General features: G+C 42.2%; 1 protein-coding gene across 2 annotated transcripts in view; it reads left to right on the plus strand.

Moving 5' to 3' along the window:
* Positions 1-22,059, plus strand: part of BRAF (B-Raf proto-oncogene, serine/threonine kinase) — a 56,055-nt gene that overhangs the window by 11,653 nt on the left and 22,343 nt on the right. Inside the window, exons 2-15 of one of the 2 annotated variants that reach the window (XM_075210362.1) lie at positions 3,018-3,119; positions 5,474-5,728; positions 6,337-6,440; positions 7,167-7,269; positions 8,205-8,353; positions 9,513-9,632; positions 16,309-16,468; positions 17,159-17,198; positions 17,987-18,106; positions 19,033-19,172; positions 19,257-19,374; positions 20,142-20,226; positions 21,385-21,561; positions 21,651-21,697. In XM_075210362.1, the coding sequence (XP_075066463.1) occupies positions 3,018-3,119; positions 5,474-5,728; positions 6,337-6,440; positions 7,167-7,269; positions 8,205-8,353; positions 9,513-9,632; positions 16,309-16,468; positions 17,159-17,198; positions 17,987-18,106; positions 19,033-19,172; positions 19,257-19,374; positions 20,142-20,226; positions 21,385-21,561; positions 21,651-21,697 (1,720 nt within the window). The remainder of the gene's footprint in view (positions 1-3,017; positions 3,120-5,473; positions 5,729-6,336; positions 6,441-7,166; positions 7,270-8,204; positions 8,354-9,512; positions 9,633-16,308; positions 16,469-17,158; positions 17,199-17,986; positions 18,107-19,032; positions 19,173-19,256; positions 19,375-20,141; positions 20,227-21,384; positions 21,562-21,650; positions 21,698-22,059) is intronic. The other variant, XM_075210363.1, reaches the window with a different exon arrangement.

Below are 22,059 nucleotides of genomic sequence, written 5' to 3' on the forward strand. Positions count from 1 at the left end.
TCTAGCAACAAGTCCCGTTCTACTGACATCTGAGTATAGACAAGAACCCCCCCCCCCCCCTTCGCCAACTGACTTTCCTACTCTCAGAGCAGAAGGATTTGCTATTGGTGTATGGAGGAAATAAGTCATCTTCACCTAATCTGCTCTTGAGGAGAAAAAATAATTATCCTGCTATACGCCAGTCGTTTTTAAGATTGATTAAAACCCCTAACGTTCATCACCAGAAACCTAGGTGTTCAAATCTAGGTTCATGCCACTTTATACCATCTGTGCGGCTGATTATAGAACTTGGTTGGCGTGTAGCACTGAATGCTGTTGGGCAGTGTGGTCAGCCTGGCTCAGGTCTGTGTTTATAAAGGAGCCTAAAATAACATCCCAAGCATAAAGGAGATCTTACTCTGGCTGTACTTCTTGTTCCCACATTAAGCCTTCATGTCAACCGTTTTCTGTGTCATCTGCAATGCTGCACAGCCTGAAAACTAGATTGATCTTGGAGAACTACAGAATGAACTAGTTCAGCTGGTTGGTCTAATTAGACTGAAATAAGAGGAATACTATCCCAGGAATCTAAACACCTCCTAGTTTCATCTTGGGTGTGCAGTCGCCTATTTGCATGTTCTTTATTATATAATACACCTACTTGTTTTGCTCTCCTTTACGTGCTTTTCACTAGTGTGAGTGCCTGTTGCATTAGCCCTTTCTTGGCAGAGTATTAGAAAGATCTGAGCTGGACCCGCCAGTACCTAATCAGACAACTGGATCATTTACAGGCAAAAGGTTTAACAGCCAACTTAAAATAAACAGACACAAAATGTGTAAGAAATGAGTGCAGGACCGTTCATTGACACATTAACTCTCTAGCACTCGGCCAAGCTAATTGCATCTGCTTGGTATCTTGTCCATTGGCAGTGCTTGCATAATGAGCGAAGCACATCTACCTATAGCTATGAATATCTGAATCTTATGCCTACCCCATGTAATTATGTGAGCATTGGGAGGCAGACCTATAGGAGTGCAGTGCATCTATTGAGGAAGGCCCAGCTGGTGAGTGGTTAATTATGGCATCTGCATGATATGCTGGTGGCATTTAGAGGGTGGTAATGGATGTGCCATTGCATGGATAGCACCAAGACGAAGGGCTGGTGGGATTATCCATTGCTGACAACTATTGAATGGACAGCTGTGATTTTGTACCAAGGAGTGATTGTCATGCTGCGTTACACTTACCAGGGGTAGTAAATGGTTAACTCCGAGCAGGATCCCCTTACCTCTCTGGCTGTTTGTTAATATATAGTCTATTATTGTGTTTTGGTTCCCAAATGTAAAGCAGTGCAGATTATGCTGACGCTGTACAAATGTTTCTGATGACTTCTCAGAGGTCCTGTGCCATTTGTCCAACTCTACTCTTACCTATTTAATATCCCTGTACCCACAGTCTCAGTCGTTCAGCCCTGGCTCAAGTGGGGCGTGTGTATAATAACTATGCTGTGTAGTGCAATGTGTACAGCTCTGTTATCCTGGGGAGATCCATTGTTTTATTTGTGAACCTGCAAATGCTCTCTAATATAGAAGCAGGTTGGTTTTTTCTTTTGGGTGGTTTTCAGAGATCTGTCGGGTAACACTGCATCATGTCTCTGTATTTATCCCTGTTCCCCCTCCTCTGCAGATCTAAACACTGCAAAGATGTCCTTTTGGCTTCAGTTTTATTTATTTTGACCTTTTTTAAACCTTAAGTGACTCCTATCGTGCGAAACAAAGATCAAGAGTACTTGTAGTCATACGCACAGACAAAGTAACATCTGTACAAATAGTCTGCCTCTATCCTAGATTCCAGTGTTACTCTCTGGGGTCCGATCACTGGTACTGTAATATAGGGGCATATGCCCTGGGCTCTCTATAAGGCTTGCTGTTAATATAATCTGGATCGCAAAAGCCCTAAGGACAAATAAACCTATAACAATATGCTTCCCGTCCTTTCTTTAAAAAAAAAAAAAAAAAAAAAAAAAGCGTCACTGTAAAATAGTTGGGTTGGAACGCATCGCATATACAGGCGGCCCTGGTGTTATGACATTATCCTGCTCTACCTGATCTGAGGTCTGTCTGACAGTACGGTCACAGCACTGCGATAAGCGCATTGGCTGCACGGGGCTATGTAATATTGGAGGCAAATGTAAACAAAAAAAAAATCAGTGTTGCAGAGTTTGTGTAGACCTGCAAATGTTTAGATTATCATAATTTATTTATATAGCGCCACCAATTCCGCAGTGCTGTACAAAGAACTCACTTCCATCGGTCCCTGCCCCATTGGAGCTTACAGTCTAAATTCCGTAATATAGACACACACTCACACAGAAAGAGGGAGACGGGGAAGAGAGAGAGAGAGAGAGAGAGAGAGAGACTAGGGTCAATATTTGATAGCAGCCAATTAACCTACCAGTATGTTTTTGGAGTGTGGGAGGAAATCGGAGGAAACCCACGCAAACACAAGGAGAACATACAAACTCCACACAGATAAGGCCATGGTCAGGAATCGAACTCATGACCCCAGTGCTGTGAGGCAGAAGTGGCAACCACTAGGCCACTGTGCTGCCCAGATCTAAAGAAGAATGGATGGAAAGTGTAAACTCAAAGGATTGAATGTCTTAAACCTTGGTGGGATGTTGGCTTGTATGTGCCCAAATTAAGTTAATTGAATTACTGAATTAATGACGTGCCCCTTTTTAGATATAATGCGCAGCTCAGAAATGTTAAGTAACATTTACTACACAGAACAAAATAGAGAACAAGTGTTACAGCTGTAACAAGCTGACAATAAAGTAGGAAGGTGCTGGGGGCCACAGGTGCATGGGGCCGCCTGTCGCCCATCAGTGGCTTAAGATGTACTAAATGTAAAACTTTTAGTAAGGTATGTTTAATGAGCAGCTGTGTAGGTGTCACACACTTGCCCATGTTAATGATTGTCCTTTGTACATGTTATACTGGGGTATTCATCTGACCTGGCTATTTTCTCTTTTCAGATCTGGAATATCAAGCAGATGATTAAGTTAACACAAGAGCACATTGAAGCCCTCCTAGACAAGTTTGGAGGCGAGCACAACCCCCCGTCCATATACGTAGAGGTAAGGTTACACTGAGACGGTATCCCTGCAGGTTGTCTGAAGTGTGTAAACCTTCTATGTTACTATTGTATGACGGAAGCTAATAGAGAAACTGTGAGTGTTCTACATTACATAATGTTCCTATCTGACCCGGTCTGTCCTGGGTGAGAGCTTTTCGTACAGTCTTAAGGTGATTGGGTGACATTCTGCTCTATGAACTGAAGCCAAACCCATGAAACAAAACCACCTCCGCCCTGTTATGGACGTTACTCTTGTAATGCCACCTACACTCAGTGAGAAGTCACTCTTCCTCCTCTGAGCCCTTGTGAGCGCATGGAAGCATGACATTACCCCTCCCCACACTCCAGAACTACCCTGCAGCTACAACACCCCTCTGAATTTAATGGATGGAGAAATTTGTGTCACCAGCATGAACCGTACGTTCAGAATCCTGTCTCTTCTTGTGATTGCTGGTGGCACAAGTCACTAGCCACCATTCCCATTGTGTCTCCGCTCACACACCAGGTGATCCCATAGACTCGCTGAAACTCCCTTCATCTCCTTCCTGTTCCCCTAATTTATAGCTTAGGCTGCTGTGCAGTGCTCCTTGCAGTGACACTTGGTGACCACTGGGTCTCTTTGGCTGTTTCATGTCTAAATGTATTGGCTTTCTTTATATTGAAGTTATGGTTTTTTTTGGGGTTTTTTTTAAGAAAAAGGTTCCTGTTTATATCAAGAGTCCTTTTAAATAGATGTGCGGGGACAAGTTCTTGTCTTGCAATGACTTTGATTAGGAAACCTGTTTTTCCAAAGCCTCCCTGTGTGTTTACCCTACAACTGCTCCTAAATGCTGTCACCATTCCAGTATGTAAATGTCCTCTGGTTTCTCCCTCTGTGCTGTGTAAACTAAAGCAGACACTCTTCATAAACACTGTGAGGAGCTTTCTAAACATGCTGCGTTATCCTCTTTAATGTTCCTTTCTCCCTGAACAGCTCTTTTCTCTGTCCCCCTCTGTTTGTTGTAGCTGTCCACCTCCCTCTTAGTGGACTGGCTTGCTGCAGTTTAAGGAGACATTCTAGGGTGACTGTTCTGTGTAACACACCAGGAAGCAAGATATTTCCCCATTTTTCACATTGGTGATGAGTCACACACCTCAAAGTTACTTGCATGATACAGCAGCGTGTTTCCAAAATGTTTTTGTTTGTGAGAGGAGATATTGCCAAATAATGGACCTGTCATGTTTGCAGAATTTCTTGTGTTACTCTTAAGATTAGCACAAGCAATTCAAGATAACTTGAACATTGCATTGTTTGTCCTTTAGTTCACCATCCCCATGCTGGCGAAGATAATGTCACACCGTATACTGTAACCTATTTCAGTAGATAACGTGTGGGGTGATTAGCTGACCGGTATAGCAGCTGTCTGTTCTAGGCTGAGGCCAAATCATGCTGAAATGGGAAATGTCTGTCTTGCACCTTTATCTTGTGTGTATAAATTCAAGAGAATATCTTGTGCTGTGATGCAGAATCTGCATTCTGTTAATCTGGTTGGACAATGTGTCCTATTCTTGGTGCATTTTTACTGTGTGTAGACTTGAATTGTAAGGATTTAGTTATGCTCTCCCTCCTGAAACAAACATTCAAACTGATTGGGGTTTATAAGAGAGCGGAGCCTGTTAAGCACACAAAATAGCCGTGAACTTTGTAATATTCAGGGGTTGGTGTGAGCAACCTAGGAGCAACAGGCGTATGTTACCAACTCGCTTAAAATACGTTCCTAAACAAAGTCTGTCTAGAACAAGGCCTAAGGAGCCGGGTATGATGTGCTGCAATTCAGGGCATTTAAAAGGATCTGCAAAATAGCTGCCAGCAGTGAATGTTTATGAACACGGGCTGCATATGTTGTGCGCTCTGTTTACAGATCTCTGGCCAGTATATTAATCCCAAGTCGGTTGGTAAGAAGTCTTTCTGCTTTATGTATTCCAAAGCAGAGCACTTTGTTACCGTTGCAAAATGATAGTCTGCACTGGACAAACATAGGAACTGGTAGGAAGGGGCGATCACTGGAGGCTGTTTTTTGTTTTGTTTTTTGTGCCCAAATTATGGTTTTAAATTTTCATTGTCGATGTTTAAGATCTACTGACACGTTCCATTTACTGACACATTTTAGTAGTAGCAGCAACAAGCAGGCCCCAAACCATAATACTGTAATATTGCATTGTCTGAAGGATGTCACATTGTCTGCTTGGTTAGTTTTATACCTCTCAGCAGTGTTCACTGAATTATGCTTTGTGAAATGACCAGTTTGTACACTGAAGAAGCGTTTTAAGTCTTGAGGTATGACTGCATTACTCAGTTTTATGTTTTTACTACAGGCTTATGAGGAGTATACAAGTAAACTAGACGCCCTCCAGCAGAGGGAGCAACAGTTACTGGAGTCCATGGGGAATGGGACAGACTCTTCCTCACTATCCTCAGAGATGACTCTATCATCAGTTCCCTCCACTCTATCTCTGGCGCCTACGTCCTTGTCCGTCCTTCAGAATCCCTCAGACCTCTCCCGAATCAACCCCAAATCTCCTCAGAAACCTATTGTTAGAGTCTTCCTACCTAACAAACAACGCACAGTGGTGAGTACAGATACCCCTGCAGGTGAGACCTTACCAGGAGTTTCTGCAGTGGTGTTAAATAAGCTTTAAAAAACAAAAACTTGGAGAGATCTGTATTTTGTGTAATCAAACTCATTAGAATGGATCCCTATCTATGCCAAAGTTTATCTTTAAAGTAGATTAACACGTTTCCTAGTCATCTGTTGAACACAGTTTACGTAAGTGACTCTCAAGGAAAACTATGTATAATATAAAGATGTACATGCATGTTCAATGTAACAAAAAATGCAGGAAACCTAAACTAAACCCTGCTCCTTCTGTAACCCTGCCGTCTTCTTCCCATTATACTAACATGCCTCTGAGCAGAATGTAATCCATTCCCTGTTTGACCAGTGGCCTGAAAAAAATCATCTTACAAAACCCTATTAAACTCCAAAATACACCATAATGCACTAAAGGACCTGACTCCAAGACCAGGGAAGAAAGGTCACCCTCAGTCTTGGCTTCTTTACCTCTTTAAGTAGATCCAATGTACCGGTTACCGAGCCTCCAGATGCATGTGCTGGGTATGTAAATAACTTTAGTGCCCTGGTGTGATCAGTTACTGTAATGTACTTGTGGTGCTCCAGGTACCAGCGCGATGTGGAGTGACCGTACGGGACAGCCTGAAGAAAGCACTGATGATGAGAGGTCTGATCCCAGAGTGCTGTGCAGTGTACAGGGTGCAGGATGGGTAAGTCTCTGTATTGACAATCTCAACTGCAAAATGCTAGCGGAGAAGTATGTGTGTGTATATATTTATGAGAATACAAGTGTATAGTGCACCTACATATCTCACAGTGCTTTAGAGAGTATATTCAGGAATCCGACTCTGTCCCTGCACCATTGGAGTTTGCAGTCTAAATTACCTACTACAGTTTTATCAGAAGCCAATTAACCTAGTGGTGTTTGTTTTTTGAGGAAATCCAAGCAAACTCTTGAAGAGACACTTGTTCTCTTACCAAGCAAATAAGCCATATCCTCCAGACCTATAGAATGTATAGGTGCCCCTCTGCTCAACATATCCTGCACACAATTCCTGTTTGACCTGGACATCTCAATATTCAGTACATCAAGTCAGAGTTCTTCCTCCTGACTCTGTAGGTCGGTTAGAAGTATTAATACATCCTCTATTGCTCCTGTCCAGAAGCTTTAAACCACATGTCCAGTTTGCTAAGTTTCAGCAGGAGCACACTAGCGTGGCAGGTGACACGTTGGCTGTTTTTCCACTTTATTTTTAAAGAAGAACCTTTATTTTGCAACTAAACTGCTCTCCCACCCCCCAGGTTAGCAGAACCAAGGGGCTCTTGCAACCCAGCAGCTCCACAGAAACTCCTCTTCCTGCCAGTGATGGATGAGCTTGTGTCTAGTTTGTATTTGGTTATCGGTTTGTTTGTTCCTGATCCTATTCTCCCACCAGGGAAAAGAAGCCGATCGGATGGGACACAGACATCAGTTGGCTGACTGGGGAGGAACTGCATGTGGAAGTTCTGGAGAACGTGCCCCTCACAACCCATAACTTTGTAGGTACAATAGAGAAATGTAAAGGTTAAATAAGAATGTCTTCTATGCTCCTGTAAATAATTGTTTCACAATGATTTACAGAAATAAATGAGTACTATGTTTTGTTTTTATTTTGATTGGTCTTTTGCAGTTTGAGCTAAGCTTTACTAGTTGTCTGGTTCCCCATCCTTCCACTTTTCCCCGTCCCCTGGTGGGAGGTTTGGAAACTGACCGATGTGGTAAACCTATTCCGAGTGATCAGTATGGTAATATGCAGATGTGACTGAATAGCACAGAAATAAAAGAAACCTATTTATTAAAAGTAAAAAGGGGCCATGTTCACTGCAAAATACAATTCATCTGCCAGTGGGGGGGGGGTCCCTATAATGGTAAAAGCAGAACTGTTATAGGGATCTCAATTCTGCCGATTCAATTTGAACATGTTTCTTATTATTTGATACTTTCAATAAGATAGTAACTTTACCACTGCAAGCTGTGCCATGTATTACATTTGTTGGTTTGTTAGAACAAATACTGTAACTGTTAAGGAACTCCAGAAAACACAACTGGGGGGGACTCATTGAGGATTGACTCATTGAGGAGCTTTAAGATGTCATACCCCTCCATTACCCATAAAACAAAAAATATCCACAAGTATAGAAAGGCAGCAGATAACTTCCAGAGTAGTTCTGCCGTATGCTTTATCGTGGTCTCTGATAAGTGATGACCGTTGGGACTTGTCCAGTCAGGTGTCCCAGCAGCCTGTCTTCTGCTGCCCTCCAGCCTCAGGAATGCACCAGGCGAACCGTTTTGAGCCCATAACTGACCAGTGTGTAAGGTTATTATGGCAGCTTCCAGTTAGCATCAGCTCAGATTGTAAATGTCACTGTATTTGCCACCAGTTTCTTCCAAGGCTGCTATGTTTTATGAGTGTGTACCTGCTTTGTGTTCCCAGGTACGGAAAACCTTCTTCACCCTGGCGTTCTGTGACTTTTGCCGGAAGCTGCTATTCCAGGGTTTTCGCTGCCAGACCTGTGGGTACAAGTTCCACCAGCGGTGCAGCACGGAGGTGCCGCTTATGTGCGTTAATTATGACAGACTCGAGTAAGTAACCATCAGGACAATTTTGTGAGTATTCACTAGGTCCTTATGTCCCCCTCCACCTTCTGATGCCAGAACGTCACAATGTGCACAAACCGAGCAAGTGCCAGGTCTTTCCTTGGCTTTACGTACATAATGCATTCCTAGCTAGGTGTCTTCACCATGTAAAACAGAAGGAGCACAGTCATGATCTGTCATAGTACAATGATCACCACTGGGGGAACACAAGGGTTTTGCTTAATATGTTCCTTTTACAAAGTGTAGGTGATGTCAAGGCTTTGTAGTCTATATAGTAGACTACCAAATTTAGATTTTCCATGCTAGGATCTGGGCCTGCTCCTTCCAAAACTCTGGATGTCAGAGAATGCGTGCGTTTTGTTCTGACGTTGCCTCCCCAACGGGCTCCTTTGAAAGCTGCAGATATTGGCGATAGACAGGTGGCAGGACGACGCGGAAGGTTCTTATCCGCATTGATATAACTCCTGATAACTTTTTTCATTGTACCAACCATACTTCAAAAAGAACAGTGTGTTTCCTATATATTTCCAAAAATAAAATTCTTGATCACGATGAAAAATAAACTGCATTAGTTTGGTAGGTTTAGTTAACTTTTATAAAGAAAGTGTGATCAAAGTAGTTGTACATGTTTATATCATTAGACGCTGTATTTAGGTGTCTTATGCCGACCGTTCAGAATGACTTCTGTCCACAAAGCCGGTACTTGCTATAAAGCGCCTCTCCCCCAGACTTTTTGCCAGCAAATAACAACACCTCATTGCACCTACCAAAATGTTGACCTCTATAAAGGTTTGAAAAGAACTCCTATTTATTATAAACTTTTTTGTAGTTATCCTAATATCACAAATTATTTTTTCTGTTGAGTTGAGCTTCACCCAAGCCTTGAACTGTTTAGTTTACCCTACAGGTCTCCCCCATGTCCTTGCACATAATGGCAGCATATTGTGTTTGGACAACATGCCTGTATGGGAAATAATAGAGGGTTGAGGGAGTATGTATGTTCTATCACATTCTTTATAATATTTGATGTGATATTTGGGATATCTCGAATTCTAGTTCCTGTTCCTATGCTGTGGAGTCCACTGGATTATTGCACAAGTTAGGCGATTCTTTCTCTCTCTCTCCGTTTTGTTTTATCTCACAGTTTGCTGTTTGTCTCAAAGTTCTTTGAACACCACCCAATATCTCAGGATGAAGGTCCATTCGAGGAAGTCGCCCCAGCCGTCGAATCCTGTTCACCTTCACCCCCTCCAGATTTCAGCGGGTAAGGTTTGGCAGTAGTCTTGTCCTTGCAATGCTAGAAGTACAATGGTAGCCCCTATCCATCCATAGGACCAGTCGGACCACCGTGAATCACTGTTGCAATCCTCTATTGCTGCAGCTGCAAGTGTTTGTTTTGCTAAGTACTCCGTGTGGTTTATAGATTCTCCTGTATCTTATAGGGAGCAGCCAAAAGAGTAACAAGCTGGACTGGCTCCTACTGGTTAATCTGTAGGAGAGCTGGCAGTTGTGACTCTGATTATTCCCTGTGTTCTGTTAATAGAGCGGTTTAAATGTTGGATTTTCTTTGATCCTTGTAGGAGATGTCTGGTGACTTCTGTAGTTTTTCTGCTGCTACTTCCCGATTTCATCTTGTTCTGCCCCGAAGTTCTAATAAAAGCAAGGATAGATTTTCCCTTCCATTTACTATAACTGAATAATTTTCCAGTTTATTGTACAGGTGTTGGAATATTTTTTTTTTTTTTTTTTAGAAATATCCCCTGTGTTACTGTGTTTCCTATTGAACAAGAGTCAACTATGTCTGAAAGATGTTTGTTTGCTTGGTACAGACAGCCGGGTCCTCCTCCATTGTGGAAACAGCATAGATGAATTTAGTTTTTAAAAAAACTAAATATGTTCCGGAGGGTGCACTCCTGCTGTCTCCTTAGCCCGAAAAGCTAGTAAAAACATAAGCATTGTCATACACACATGATCACTGACCGTCTCCTTTTACAGTCACTTCACTATGAGCACTACTAACTGTACACAAACACTATTAGAGTTTCTCCTTCAGGCACTGTCTCATAGTAATAAGGAGAAGAATGCAGAGGGTATCATTAAGAAATACTGGAGTCCTCCTGCCCCCCCAGATATAAGGTCATATAAATATTACATGCACAATAGGGTTTATATACTCCAGTCTTATGGCTGCATGAGCTTGTCATGAGTGTATACAATATGAATTGGCAGACTCCTGATATTCTTATTGTCCCTGTAATTCTGTCTTTATGCAGTGTACACTTGGCTTTATTTACAAGCCATAGTCTGGGAACTTGCATGTTATGCAAATTGCTTTATGCAAATCCGGAGCAGACTCCATTTGGATACAGATATTCTGCAATGGCGAGAACACGTTCTGCAGCATCTTCCCAGGGCTCCTACAGACGTGTCAGTGGATTCGTAAGGAGATGTCTAATATTATAACCTGGAGAGATGCAAGTTACAGTGCAGGACAGGGCCTAAAATCTCTGCCCCTCATACCACCTATTAGCATTATCCTGTTGCTCAGTGAGGTATCTAATGGCCGTCATGTCGTGTCCAAACTACTTGCAGATTGGGCGATTGGCGTTCTCATTACACCAACGTCCTATTGGTATCCAGCATTGCGCGAAAGTAATAAGATAAGATTTGTTTCCAGGAGATGAGAATAGATAAAACAGCACAGGAGAGAACTGCTGCAATACCTTTCTGATTCCCCCTTTGCTCTTACACGATCCTGTAACCTTTTCTACTTATATAACCACTAATCATTTCAGTTTGAGTTCAGATATGAACCATGAAGATCAATATATCGCTCAGTGTTGTCCTGACATTCTGCTTGAGCTGTGGTAGAAAATAAAGTATTACGCCCCCCACTCCATTAGACACTTGAAGCTTTTTTTTTTTTTGTGGTCTTTAGGGTGTTGTCCTGCTGGAATCCCCTGCAGGTCATATGTCCTTTTGCAGCTACTGTGACATCACTGACCCCACCCTGTGTAGGCGTTAACCAACCCCACTCTGTTCAAGTCCGCAAAGCTGTCACTCCTACTGTGCATGGCAATCTGCTGCTGAGAAGTGAGACTGCACGATGGCCAGATAAACACCCCAGTTATTTCATGTCTGTTGTTCAGATCAATAATACACATGCTTTGCTTTACATGAATGTCAAATATGGTTTGTTACTTGCTCTTTAAGAAACTGACCAAACCACTTGTAGCTTGTTTTGAAAGATCTTCATGATGTAATACACCTAGATATACAACCTTATAATACCTCTTGGTTTTTTGTTTTCAGCTTAAATTCTGAGTTTAGAAGTTTATTTGCATGCCTGCATTCTGACTATAAACTCTCCGCTGCAATATTAACCTTGGTACTGACTGTCATATTTAGTTTTTGTTCTACCCATCTACAAACTTTCATTTCTCCTTCATCGACTCTGATGGACACTGCTACCATGGGGGTTGTATGACAGTGCATGGAGTTGGCACTTAAATAGTTAACAACTAAGTTTGCTGCTGACTCCTCCCCTCTGCAGCCCCACAGACCTCAGTTTTGTTTAAGTGCCCAAGGAGTTGGTTAGTGCTGTTTAGGTTTTATTTTTTCTTGTTCTATTCTAGTAATGTTAGGTGAGGATAAGTGTTGATTAACATTTTTTTCCTCTTGGGTTTCTAACAACTATGTTCCAATTTTATTTAAAAAAAAAAAAAGACCAACAGAACCTGTAGACTGCGACAGTGACAGCGCTATGCGGCAGTCACTGCACTGTCCCAACGGGTCTGGCGCTGCCACGGGCAGAACGCGCTACACTCTGTTGAGGATCCGCCATGTTGGGAGATGCCAAGTTTCCCGCTGAGGCGGAGGGGGGACTTGGATCTCATGGAGCCCTAGGAAGGATTCCGAGTGGGCATTGATACAGGAGCACAACGCAGTGTGGCAGCCTGGGGCGATGGAGGCTTCCTCTGGGCGTCTGAACTATCAGATAGCGGGGTGTGAGTGACAGATTCTCCGGCTGTGGTATGCTCCGGAGCGGGAGATAATGGCGCCTTTTCCTGTCATCGCAGTCGGACCTCAGAGTGCTACTGATGCTGGTTTCTCACAATTCCTCCTTGTGTCAGCTAAGTACTTCGTAGGGGATATGTATTAAACAAAAAAACACCAGTGCTGGGAGTGTAAAGGAGCCCCCCCCCCCCCCCCATCTCCCTCCTGCTGATTGGTACGCTCCAAAGGCGGGAAAATTCAGCTACAGTTACCTCGGAGGATTCCTGACTTAATGGAGAATCCATCTGCTGCTGCTTCACTTCCCTGACAATGGCACTAAGTGCCCCAGTGGGGGAAGTTATAATACAAGTCAGAGTTATATATGTATGTATGTGTATATATGTGTTCACAAAGGGCATATAGGGTTATAACTAGTCTCTATCTGCACTGATGAAGGTGATTTTATACAATATCTTCCACTTTTACATTATTACCACAGATATTTATATTACTGATTTGAGGCTATTAGCCAGAGTCAGAACTAGTAATTATTTGATTGTATTTTTCTATGGGATAAGAACAAGAATTCTTGTGCAGAATTTTATAGCTGTTCAATATGTTCTGTCAGATTATCTGTGGAGTAAACAGACCAGGGGGCTGTTAGTGCTCAGTGTGACACTGTCCTCAGCAGCTCGGTACCCACTGGGGAATAACTAGTTACTGAGGTTCCTTGTGGTAATACAGAGAACACTGTGTGTGTGTGTACAAAATAATATATATTTTTCTACCTACAGTTTAGAGTTTTATTATAGAAGGCACTAAAGTTAACGGAGACAGTATTTTACATGAAATTATGTCTCAATCATTGACCTAACATTCATTATTCAGAGATTAATTTACATACTGTTTTTAGGCATTAGCCAGGGTCAAAACAAGCGTGGTTATACTATATATTATCTCTGTACTGTGATTGTTTATGGCCTGGCTGTTTCTTTTTAAATAATAACATATGAAAACTGAGGAGGATCATGTCCTTTTCCTATAGGACGGCTCCCCCTACACAGATCGGTCTGTTCCTTGAAGCCAAATCACTGAACTGAACAGTAGACAGCTGAGGAACTCATGAGCAGTTTTACCTCAGACACTGATCAGCAGTAATATGTGTGTGACTGACAGGCTGCTCTGTATCAGCAGTATATACTGTGTGTGACTGACAGGCTGCTCTGTATCAGCAGTATATACTGTGTGTGACTGACGGGCTGCTCTCTATCAGCGGTATATACTGTGTGTGACTGACGGGCTGCTCTCTATCAGCAGTATATACTGTGTGTGACTGACAGGCTGCTCTCTATCAGCAGTATATACTGTGTGTGACTGACAGGCTGCTCTGTATCAGCAGTATATACTGTGTGTGACTGACAGGCTGCTCTATCTGCGGGTACTCTGCTCTAGACATGGTTCTTGAGGGATGAGTTTCTTACATCAGTTTTGCCTTACACATATCTTTACAAATGGATTTCGGTAGAATATTTACTAATTCCTTCATAGTTATCAACTTATTCTTGAGAATCTTCTATTGTGAGGATTATTCTATATATTATATATTTTGCCACAGGATTGTGTTGGGTAGTATGATTAGCCAAGCAACTGGAGGTAAAGGTACTTAACTGCCGGTGAATGTCCCTAAATCACGAACTCAGTGTTTTGGGTCTCTTTGGAAATCCTTTCTTGTGAAGTCCCATTTCCAAACTAACTCCTTTCAGGAGTTTGCTTGGAAATGGGCCTGCCAGATCTGGATCTGATGGCATCCAGACACAATCACTAGGTTCCAAGATTCTACGCAAGTTTTTCTGGCTGTGGAGGTAATGTCTATGAGGTGGAACTCCTGTTTAGGATATCCCTTTCCACCAATTCCGATGATTCAACGGGTCCTATGGCGAGTACTGTTGGAAGGTTTTCCAATCATTCTGATGGCACCAAATTGGCTGTTGGCTCTGCTTCGCCAACATCTTGGTTCTAGTGGAAGGGTCAGGCTGGGCTTTTCCCCTCTGGGCCCGATCTTTTCAGTCAAGAACCATTTACACCATCTGGACTTACCTCGGCTGGCTTTAGTGGCTTGGCTGTTGAAGCCAACCTCTGGTGGTCGAGGAGGTTCTCTTCCAGAGTAGTGGAGACCCTCAAAGGCTCGGAAGCCAGTATCAGCTAAGATCTATCACAAGGTGTGGAGGATCTATGTACTGTATGGAAGAAGTGTCATAACCCTACTTTTTTCAGATTAGCTGTTTTCTGGTCTTTCTTTAGGATGGGTTACAGATGGAACTAAGACTGAGTTCATTTGAAGGTTCAGGTCTCTGCGCTTTCTATTTTCTTTCAGTGCCAGTTGGCTTTCCTCCCTGGCGTTTGTACTTTCCTTCAAAGGGTAATTCATGTTCAACCTCCCAACGTTCCTCTGTTGGTCCCGTGGGATTTGAACTACGTTATTGAGGTTCTTCAGCGGCCTCCATTTGAACCCTTGGAGTCGGCTGATCTGCGTTTCTTGACATGGAAGGTGGTGTTTTTGCTGGCCATGGCATCTACTTAACGTGTGTCTGAGCTTGGAGCCTTGTCCCGTAGCAGTCTTTATCTGCTGTTCCATGAGAATAGGACAGTTCATAGGACTGTACCTACTGACTTGCCTAGGGTGGTTCCTGGTTTTTATTTAAATCATGAGATAGTGGTGCCTACCTTTCGTGAAGGGATTGCTCCTTCTAGGCCTTCTTCCTGTTAGTCTGGATGTGGTCCGAGCTTTACAGGTTTATGTGGAGAGGACTTCTGCTGGATGCAGGGCTGACTTTTTGTTAATTACGAATTTCATGGGAGAGGTTGACAGTCAACCAAGCAGACCATTGCTCGTCTGATCAGATCTATGATTAAGCTTGCTTATGCCTTTAGAAATCTACCTGTGACTCAGGTTCTCACGGTGCACTCTACCTGTCCAGTGTGGGCTTCCTGGGCTGCTCACCATGGAGCATCTGCAAAGCAGCTGAGTAGGGTGGCATTCATTTTTGCGTCTGTTGACGCCAGTTTCGGCCGCAGTGTTTTGTGGGCTAGTAGACCAGAGAATTACCTCCCCTAGGGGCTACTTTAGAAGGTCCCCATGGTAGCGGTGTTCCCCAGATGGAATCGGAGAAAGAGATTTAACGCAAGTACAAAAATTTTCTTTTCCTGGTGGTTGGTTTCGACTTTCATAGGTTTTTCTCCACAGCCAGACGTGTAGTGAAGTACGGAAATTGTGATGCTGATTTGTATTTGAATGATTGCGCCCAAGTTCTAATTTATCATCCAGACAACTTCGTTTTAGTTGATTAGTAAGGCCTAACTGAAAACCATATGTTGTGCTTCAGTGTGTTAATACAAACTCATATTTCAATGCTAAAGTCTAATTACTGCTCTCCATGTTTCTGGTCTCTGTCCTTTTTAAATATGATTATTTCTCAACGGTTAGAACCTTGCTTATACAGCTTAATGCTGGGGCCTGCTCTGTATGAAACTGGTTTCTATGTAACACAACTTCACTTGCTGCAGTCCTGTCATGGGAGATGGTGCAGGTGCTATTATGATCTAGGCCACACCTGGACAACCTGTGACTCTGGGGGTTTGGAAACTACAAGTGCCAACATACCTTGCCAGCTATCTGGCAGAGCATGCTGGGGCTTGTAGTTTCACAACACCTGGAGAGCCACAGATCAGCCGGGCCTGGTCTACACATTGACTGCATCCATTTGACCTCACTGAGGCATTAGCACATTGGATGTATATGCCGGGTAGAGTACACACAGAACGGCAATGCGAAATCCTTCGATCAAACTAGATCCTGCTAGAAAAGTGTTTTCATTGCAGCCATGGTGCTTAATTCAACAGAAATTAATGTTAAAGATATTGGTTTATATTTTCTTCCCCTCTAGGCCTCCTAGCCTCCAAAGTAGTTCTCCGTCAAAATCCATCCCCATTCCTCAGCCGTTTCGACCCGCCGATGAAGACCACAGGAATCAGTTTGGTCAGCGAGACCGTTCGTCCTCTGCCCCGAATGTTCACATAAACACCATTGAGCCTGTTAACATCGATGTAAGTGACCAGAATATATGATCATGTGTTCCATGTTTGGCTGGGTAATGTAGATTGCTTACAACAAATGTCCCCCAAGGTTATATTCACTGCTAGATGGATCTTTCATTTTTTCAGTGGTTGATCACCTGCAGTCAAGATGGAGTTGTCTCTGCACTTGAACATGTCACAGATGTGCTCTGCTCTGTACATTGGATAATTATATCCACAGAGCACTTCTGTGTTGTCTCCAATAATTATCTCTGCCTGGCTCGGTCTACAGGGTTTGCTGGAAAAATTCATCAGGAAGCCTAAAGGATGATGGTGATTTAGTGAAAATTGCAGGATAGCAAATAGAGGCTTAGTTGTCTGAGGGTGATCAATACCTTTTTAATACAGTGTTTGTTTTTTTTGTTAATTCTGATTAGTTAATTAGCTTCATTTAAAGAATGCCGATAAGACTTGCTCATCATATAAGTGCCTTGAAAATATGAGCCATAAGTATCAATTTAAGATGCCCTGTAGTAAGTTTAGACTGTATATACATAAATACTATTACATATACGACACTGGATCACTTTTTTTTTTTTTTTTTGGTCTGCCATTTGTCTTTAAATTGTGCACATTACATGCACATCTAGTTATTTGCAAGAGATTCATAAAAAGCTTGTAGAGGAATATTGGTCATTGCTAATGTTTCCTGTCTTCTAGGACTTAATTCGGGACCAGGGCCTCCAGCGAAGTGAGGGAGGTAAGTGGTGCTTTATAACTGAACAGCATCTCTGGAATGTAGATCTCGGTCATAACATAAATTATCCATTCTTCATTTAATTCACTGTCTTTTTCCATGTTCTTCCTTAGATCATAAACTGATAGTGTTTTGTTTTCTTGATTAATTGTCTCCCTGATCCATATCTGAGCAACTATATATGAAACACGCATGTATTTTGGAGAAGTTTCTAGTTAGGATGTTATCAGTTGTTTGCATCTCCTGTTCGTACTAGTGCTGGTAATATAGTAGGATAGATAGTGATAGAACTGTATTTGTCAGCTTGAGTTCAAGCCTGTGAAAAGTAAACCAGGAGTTATGCCTAGCAGAGGGGTAAACCCGCTTAATAAACACAGCCTGACTTCTAACTGTTACTAACAATACTAAGTCCCGGGGACAACGATGCCTACGTTACAGCTTCTTTAAAGTGTTCTTTTATTTTTGTTAATATTTCTTTATGAATGTGTCAGAAAACAAAAATCAATTATTCTCTAAACATTTGCTGTTTCCAGTCCCCATTTAATGTAGGACATACCAAAATGGCCCCAAATTGCACTTCCCTCTGTAAAACTGTGAATTTGATGTCTGTATATTGGGAATATCTTGATAATCATGTCTTGTTAATTCTGCCCTCCTACTCAAACTTTCCCCCACTACTACATTTTAATCCCCCCTTTTCTACTCTTTCCCCCCACCCATTTCCCCCGCTCCCTTTTTTTTCTTTTTTTTTTTTTCTTTTTGCTTTCTTTATACCTGTGTTTCTCCCGCAGCCCCCCAGGTACAGCCGACTCGCTGCCTTCGGAAATACCACTCTCGGAACCCCAGCCCACTCCTTCATTCTGTCCCCAGTGAAATAGTCTTTGATTTTGAGTCTGACCCCGTTTGCAGAGGTAGTTGGGCTGTTTATTTCACCTACCCCTTAAATTGCCTAAAGTCCACCCCTTTTCAGAACTGTCTATTCCTCTGCTTACACCGCTTGTACAGGTGTGCAAAACAGACGATGCATTTTTATTTTTAATGAAACAAAACATGTGCAATAGCTGTAGTTTGCTGTGTTTTGGCTTTTATTTCTTGTATACTAGATAAGCATTATCTTTGTGCTAATTACTGGGCACCTTCCACCAGTACATGTGCATGAAGAATGACATTTCCGGTGTCTGACTTTATATGTGTATATATCTTCACTTTCTCTGCCACTAACTTTCCAAACCACGTACCACAACTTGTGTTTCTTGCTGTGCATGCTAGCATTTAGTTTTTTGTGGGGGGGAAGGGGTTGTGAGTCAGTCTTAAAGTTAATAAATATATAGATTATTTGTAGTGTTAGAACTACTATCTTATTATTTTTTTGTTCTGTGGGTTAAGGTACCTTTTTGTTGTTGTATAGAACATAATGGCTTGCGATTGCAGTACTTAATATTCCGCAGTATGTTTAATCTTTCAGAGATATGATTAGGGCATAACTTCTACAAATAAAATTCATTAACAATGACCATTTCCATTTTTTTTTTTTTTTTTTTGCTTAAAAGGATATTTATAAAACATGATTTATATTTTAATACCTTCATGCGCACCTCCTTTTGTTGAAAAGCTATAACATTTAAAAAACTATGATTCTAATGACCCATTGCATGGAATGACTTCATTTCAAATATAATCTCTGGAAATAGCCAGTCTAGTTTCCCTAGATAGCGTAGGAATCCTTTCATTTATTCAACACTAAATGAGCGGACCTTGTGGGGCTTTCTTTTGAGGGAAGGACGCTATTCATTTTTTGGCTGTTTCTTCTAAATGTATTTTTCTTTTGTGCGGACAGGCTCTACCCCAGGCTTATCGGCTACCCCCCCAGCCTCTCTCCCTGGGTCACTCACCACTCACAAGGCTCTCCAGAAATCACCAGGTCAACAAAGAGAGCGCAAATCCTCCTCTTCATCTACAGAGGATAGGAATAGAATGGTCAGTGGGCTACGAAGCTCCACACAACTGACAATGCCAGTGTAACCCACCGGTGGCCCCAACCTCAATCTGTTGTCTTTGCAGAAAACCCTCGGGCGTCGGGACTCCAGTGACGACTGGGAAATACCGGACGGGCAGATCACTGTCGGACAGCGAATAGGATCTGGCTCATTTGGGACAGTGTATAAGGGAAAGTGGCATGGTATAAATGTATTTAAACTTCTTCCTAAATATCTGCATGCCAACACTGGAATGGAAATGATTATAAAACAATTAGAATGTTACGATAGAGAAATACCTTTTTATCAATACAGTTGGTGACTGCATTATCACTGATTTACTAAGTGCTGCCTGTAGCTTATTTCAGTCGAGAAAAGGTTATCAGCCAGGTCCTGACTGCTTTGCATGAATTTGCAGAAGGACTTTGTGCATGCAGACATTGAGATTCCAGATAGATGAACAGGAGCAACCACTGCAGTGATAATCAGGGTGTTGTCTGGATTTGATGCCACGTGATTTACTTGGCAATGTCCATTTACACCCAATAGTCCACCCACCCACGGTTCAGTCCTAGATAAAGGAGACTGTCTTTTAAATGTAGAAAGTGAAAGCTCCGGTGTAATGTTAGGAAAAATTTACTGGTACTAAAAGCTAAGGGAAAAAACTTCTGGCAAATATGGGAGAAAACCTGTTTGGGGTACACACGGATCTGTTCTGAAACCAAGTAAAGTGGACACATCCCACCGCCACCACCAATTCAGTTTGTCAGTCCAACCTATTCCTCTTCACCCAATTACGCTGGAAAACATTCACATGTTGACCATTGGTTAGGGGCACACTACTGGGAAGTGTATCTAACCGTGTGCTGCTGTGGTGAGCAAATGTGTGCAATTAGATGAATTAACATGTATTATATCACTGTTATCACCTCATGGTGTATTGATTGCGTTTCCATATCTGCCCGCTCAGGTGATGTAGCTGTGAAAATGTTGAATGTAACCGCACCAACGCCTCAGCAACTACAGGCCTTTAAAAATGAAGTCGGAGTGCTCAGGTAATCTCTAACAGTCTGATTCCCCCTATTATGAAATTGAATTTTATTATTGAAGTGAACCTGTTGCCTATACACTGTACCATTAGCCATTGTGTGGGCTAGTACAATACTTGTGAGCCTATCCATTAGGAACCAGTTAAACCACTGACCAAGTGTGAACTAAACCTATGTGAAAGTATCTGGTTTCTGCTCTAGGAGTCAGCGACATCACTGGGTTCCTTTGTAATAGCTGCTTTGTGTGGTCTGACCCTATATTTGTGAGAATGCAGCATATTTACATTTTAGCCACTAGGGGCACTGTCCCATTGAACTCTATTGTATTGAGTATGGTTTTATACCAGAGATGAGCAACGTGCACGAGGTGGAGGGCTGCAGGCGCACGGCCCTCCAGCCTTTACAGGGGCTGCTCAGCGGGTATGCCGCCTGACCTCCCTGCGCTCTGCCGAGGAGGTCACGTGATGCAGAAGTCCCAGTTCTGATAAAATCGTGTGTCTGGGTGAGGGTCCACCTGTTGCCTACCACAGTGTTTATACACTCCAATAGATCAGTAGATTGGTGAGGGTGACCTCCCATCTGTGTGACACTGCTGTTTCTTATACTTATATTATTGGCAGATCTCTGAAAGGAGAGATCCAACACACTGACTGAAATGAGCGGCAACTTCTGACTGACTGGTTGCTCTAACAATCCAGAGCAGCCGTCTATTTCAGTCAGTGCCACTCATCTCTTTCCCATATGCCACTCCCTCCTATACCTGCCTCTATTATACATCACCTGACAGGAGTTGGAAGAGCCTCTCCAGTGTATAAAGGCTGATGGAGGCCTTTATCCTTACCACTCCCTCCCAATACCCGACAACCCATTATATTGAATGCAGTAAAGTAAATTCTGTTTGAGATCTTTTATTAAGAGTAAAAGATATCGAACGTGTGTGTGTATAGATGATAGAATATATATATATATATATATGAATATATATATATGTATATATATATATATATATATATATATATATATATATATATATATATATATATATATATATATTAATATCTATCTATCTAATACACTACAATATTTAGTGTTTTTCATGCTGTTCTGTTTCAGTCTGTGATGTATAGAACAGAGATGCTGAATAATTTGACCCTTTTGTTACAGGAAAACACGACATGTAAACATCCTGCTTTTCATGGGTTATTCTACCAAACCCCAACTGGCAATAGTGACCCAGTGGTGTGAGGGATCCAGCCTCTACCACCACCTACACATCATAGAGACCAAATTTGAGATGATTAAGCTAATTGATATCGCGCGGCAGACGGCACAAGGCATGGAGTAAGAGACTTTATGGCAATATGTATGGTTATAAAGAATTTCGGACACTGATGCTTCATACTGTAATGGCTTTCCGTTTTGTTTTCCAGCTACTTGCACGCCAAGTCTATCATCCACAGAGACCTGAAAAGCAATAGTATCCTTTTCAAACATGGCGGCCTTTCTTTTATGCATATCGGCCTCACACATTGAAGGCGAAACCAATGGTCAGGAAATTGTGCCATATGAATTCCTGTCCACATTTATTGGTTAAGTCTGCTGTAGGGATTGCTCTTCAACACTTGAGCATTTGATATCGCAGAAACTCAGCATATGTGATTTGGTACCCTGTATAAAATAAACTGTTGGCTCAATCTTAAACTTGTTAGCTTGTAGGGCCACTTGCCTTTGTTAGAGATAATTTAAACTAAACATAACGTAGTGCTGAGCAATCTTCATTAATTTATTGCAGGTTTTGTGCGCAAGTTCAGATAACATTTGAATGTGTAGCCAAGCTGA

Source organism: Mixophyes fleayi, chromosome 4 (assembly GCF_038048845.1).
Source record: "Mixophyes fleayi isolate aMixFle1 chromosome 4, aMixFle1.hap1, whole genome shotgun sequence".
NCBI lineage: Eukaryota > Metazoa > Chordata > Amphibia > Anura > Limnodynastidae > Mixophyes > Mixophyes fleayi.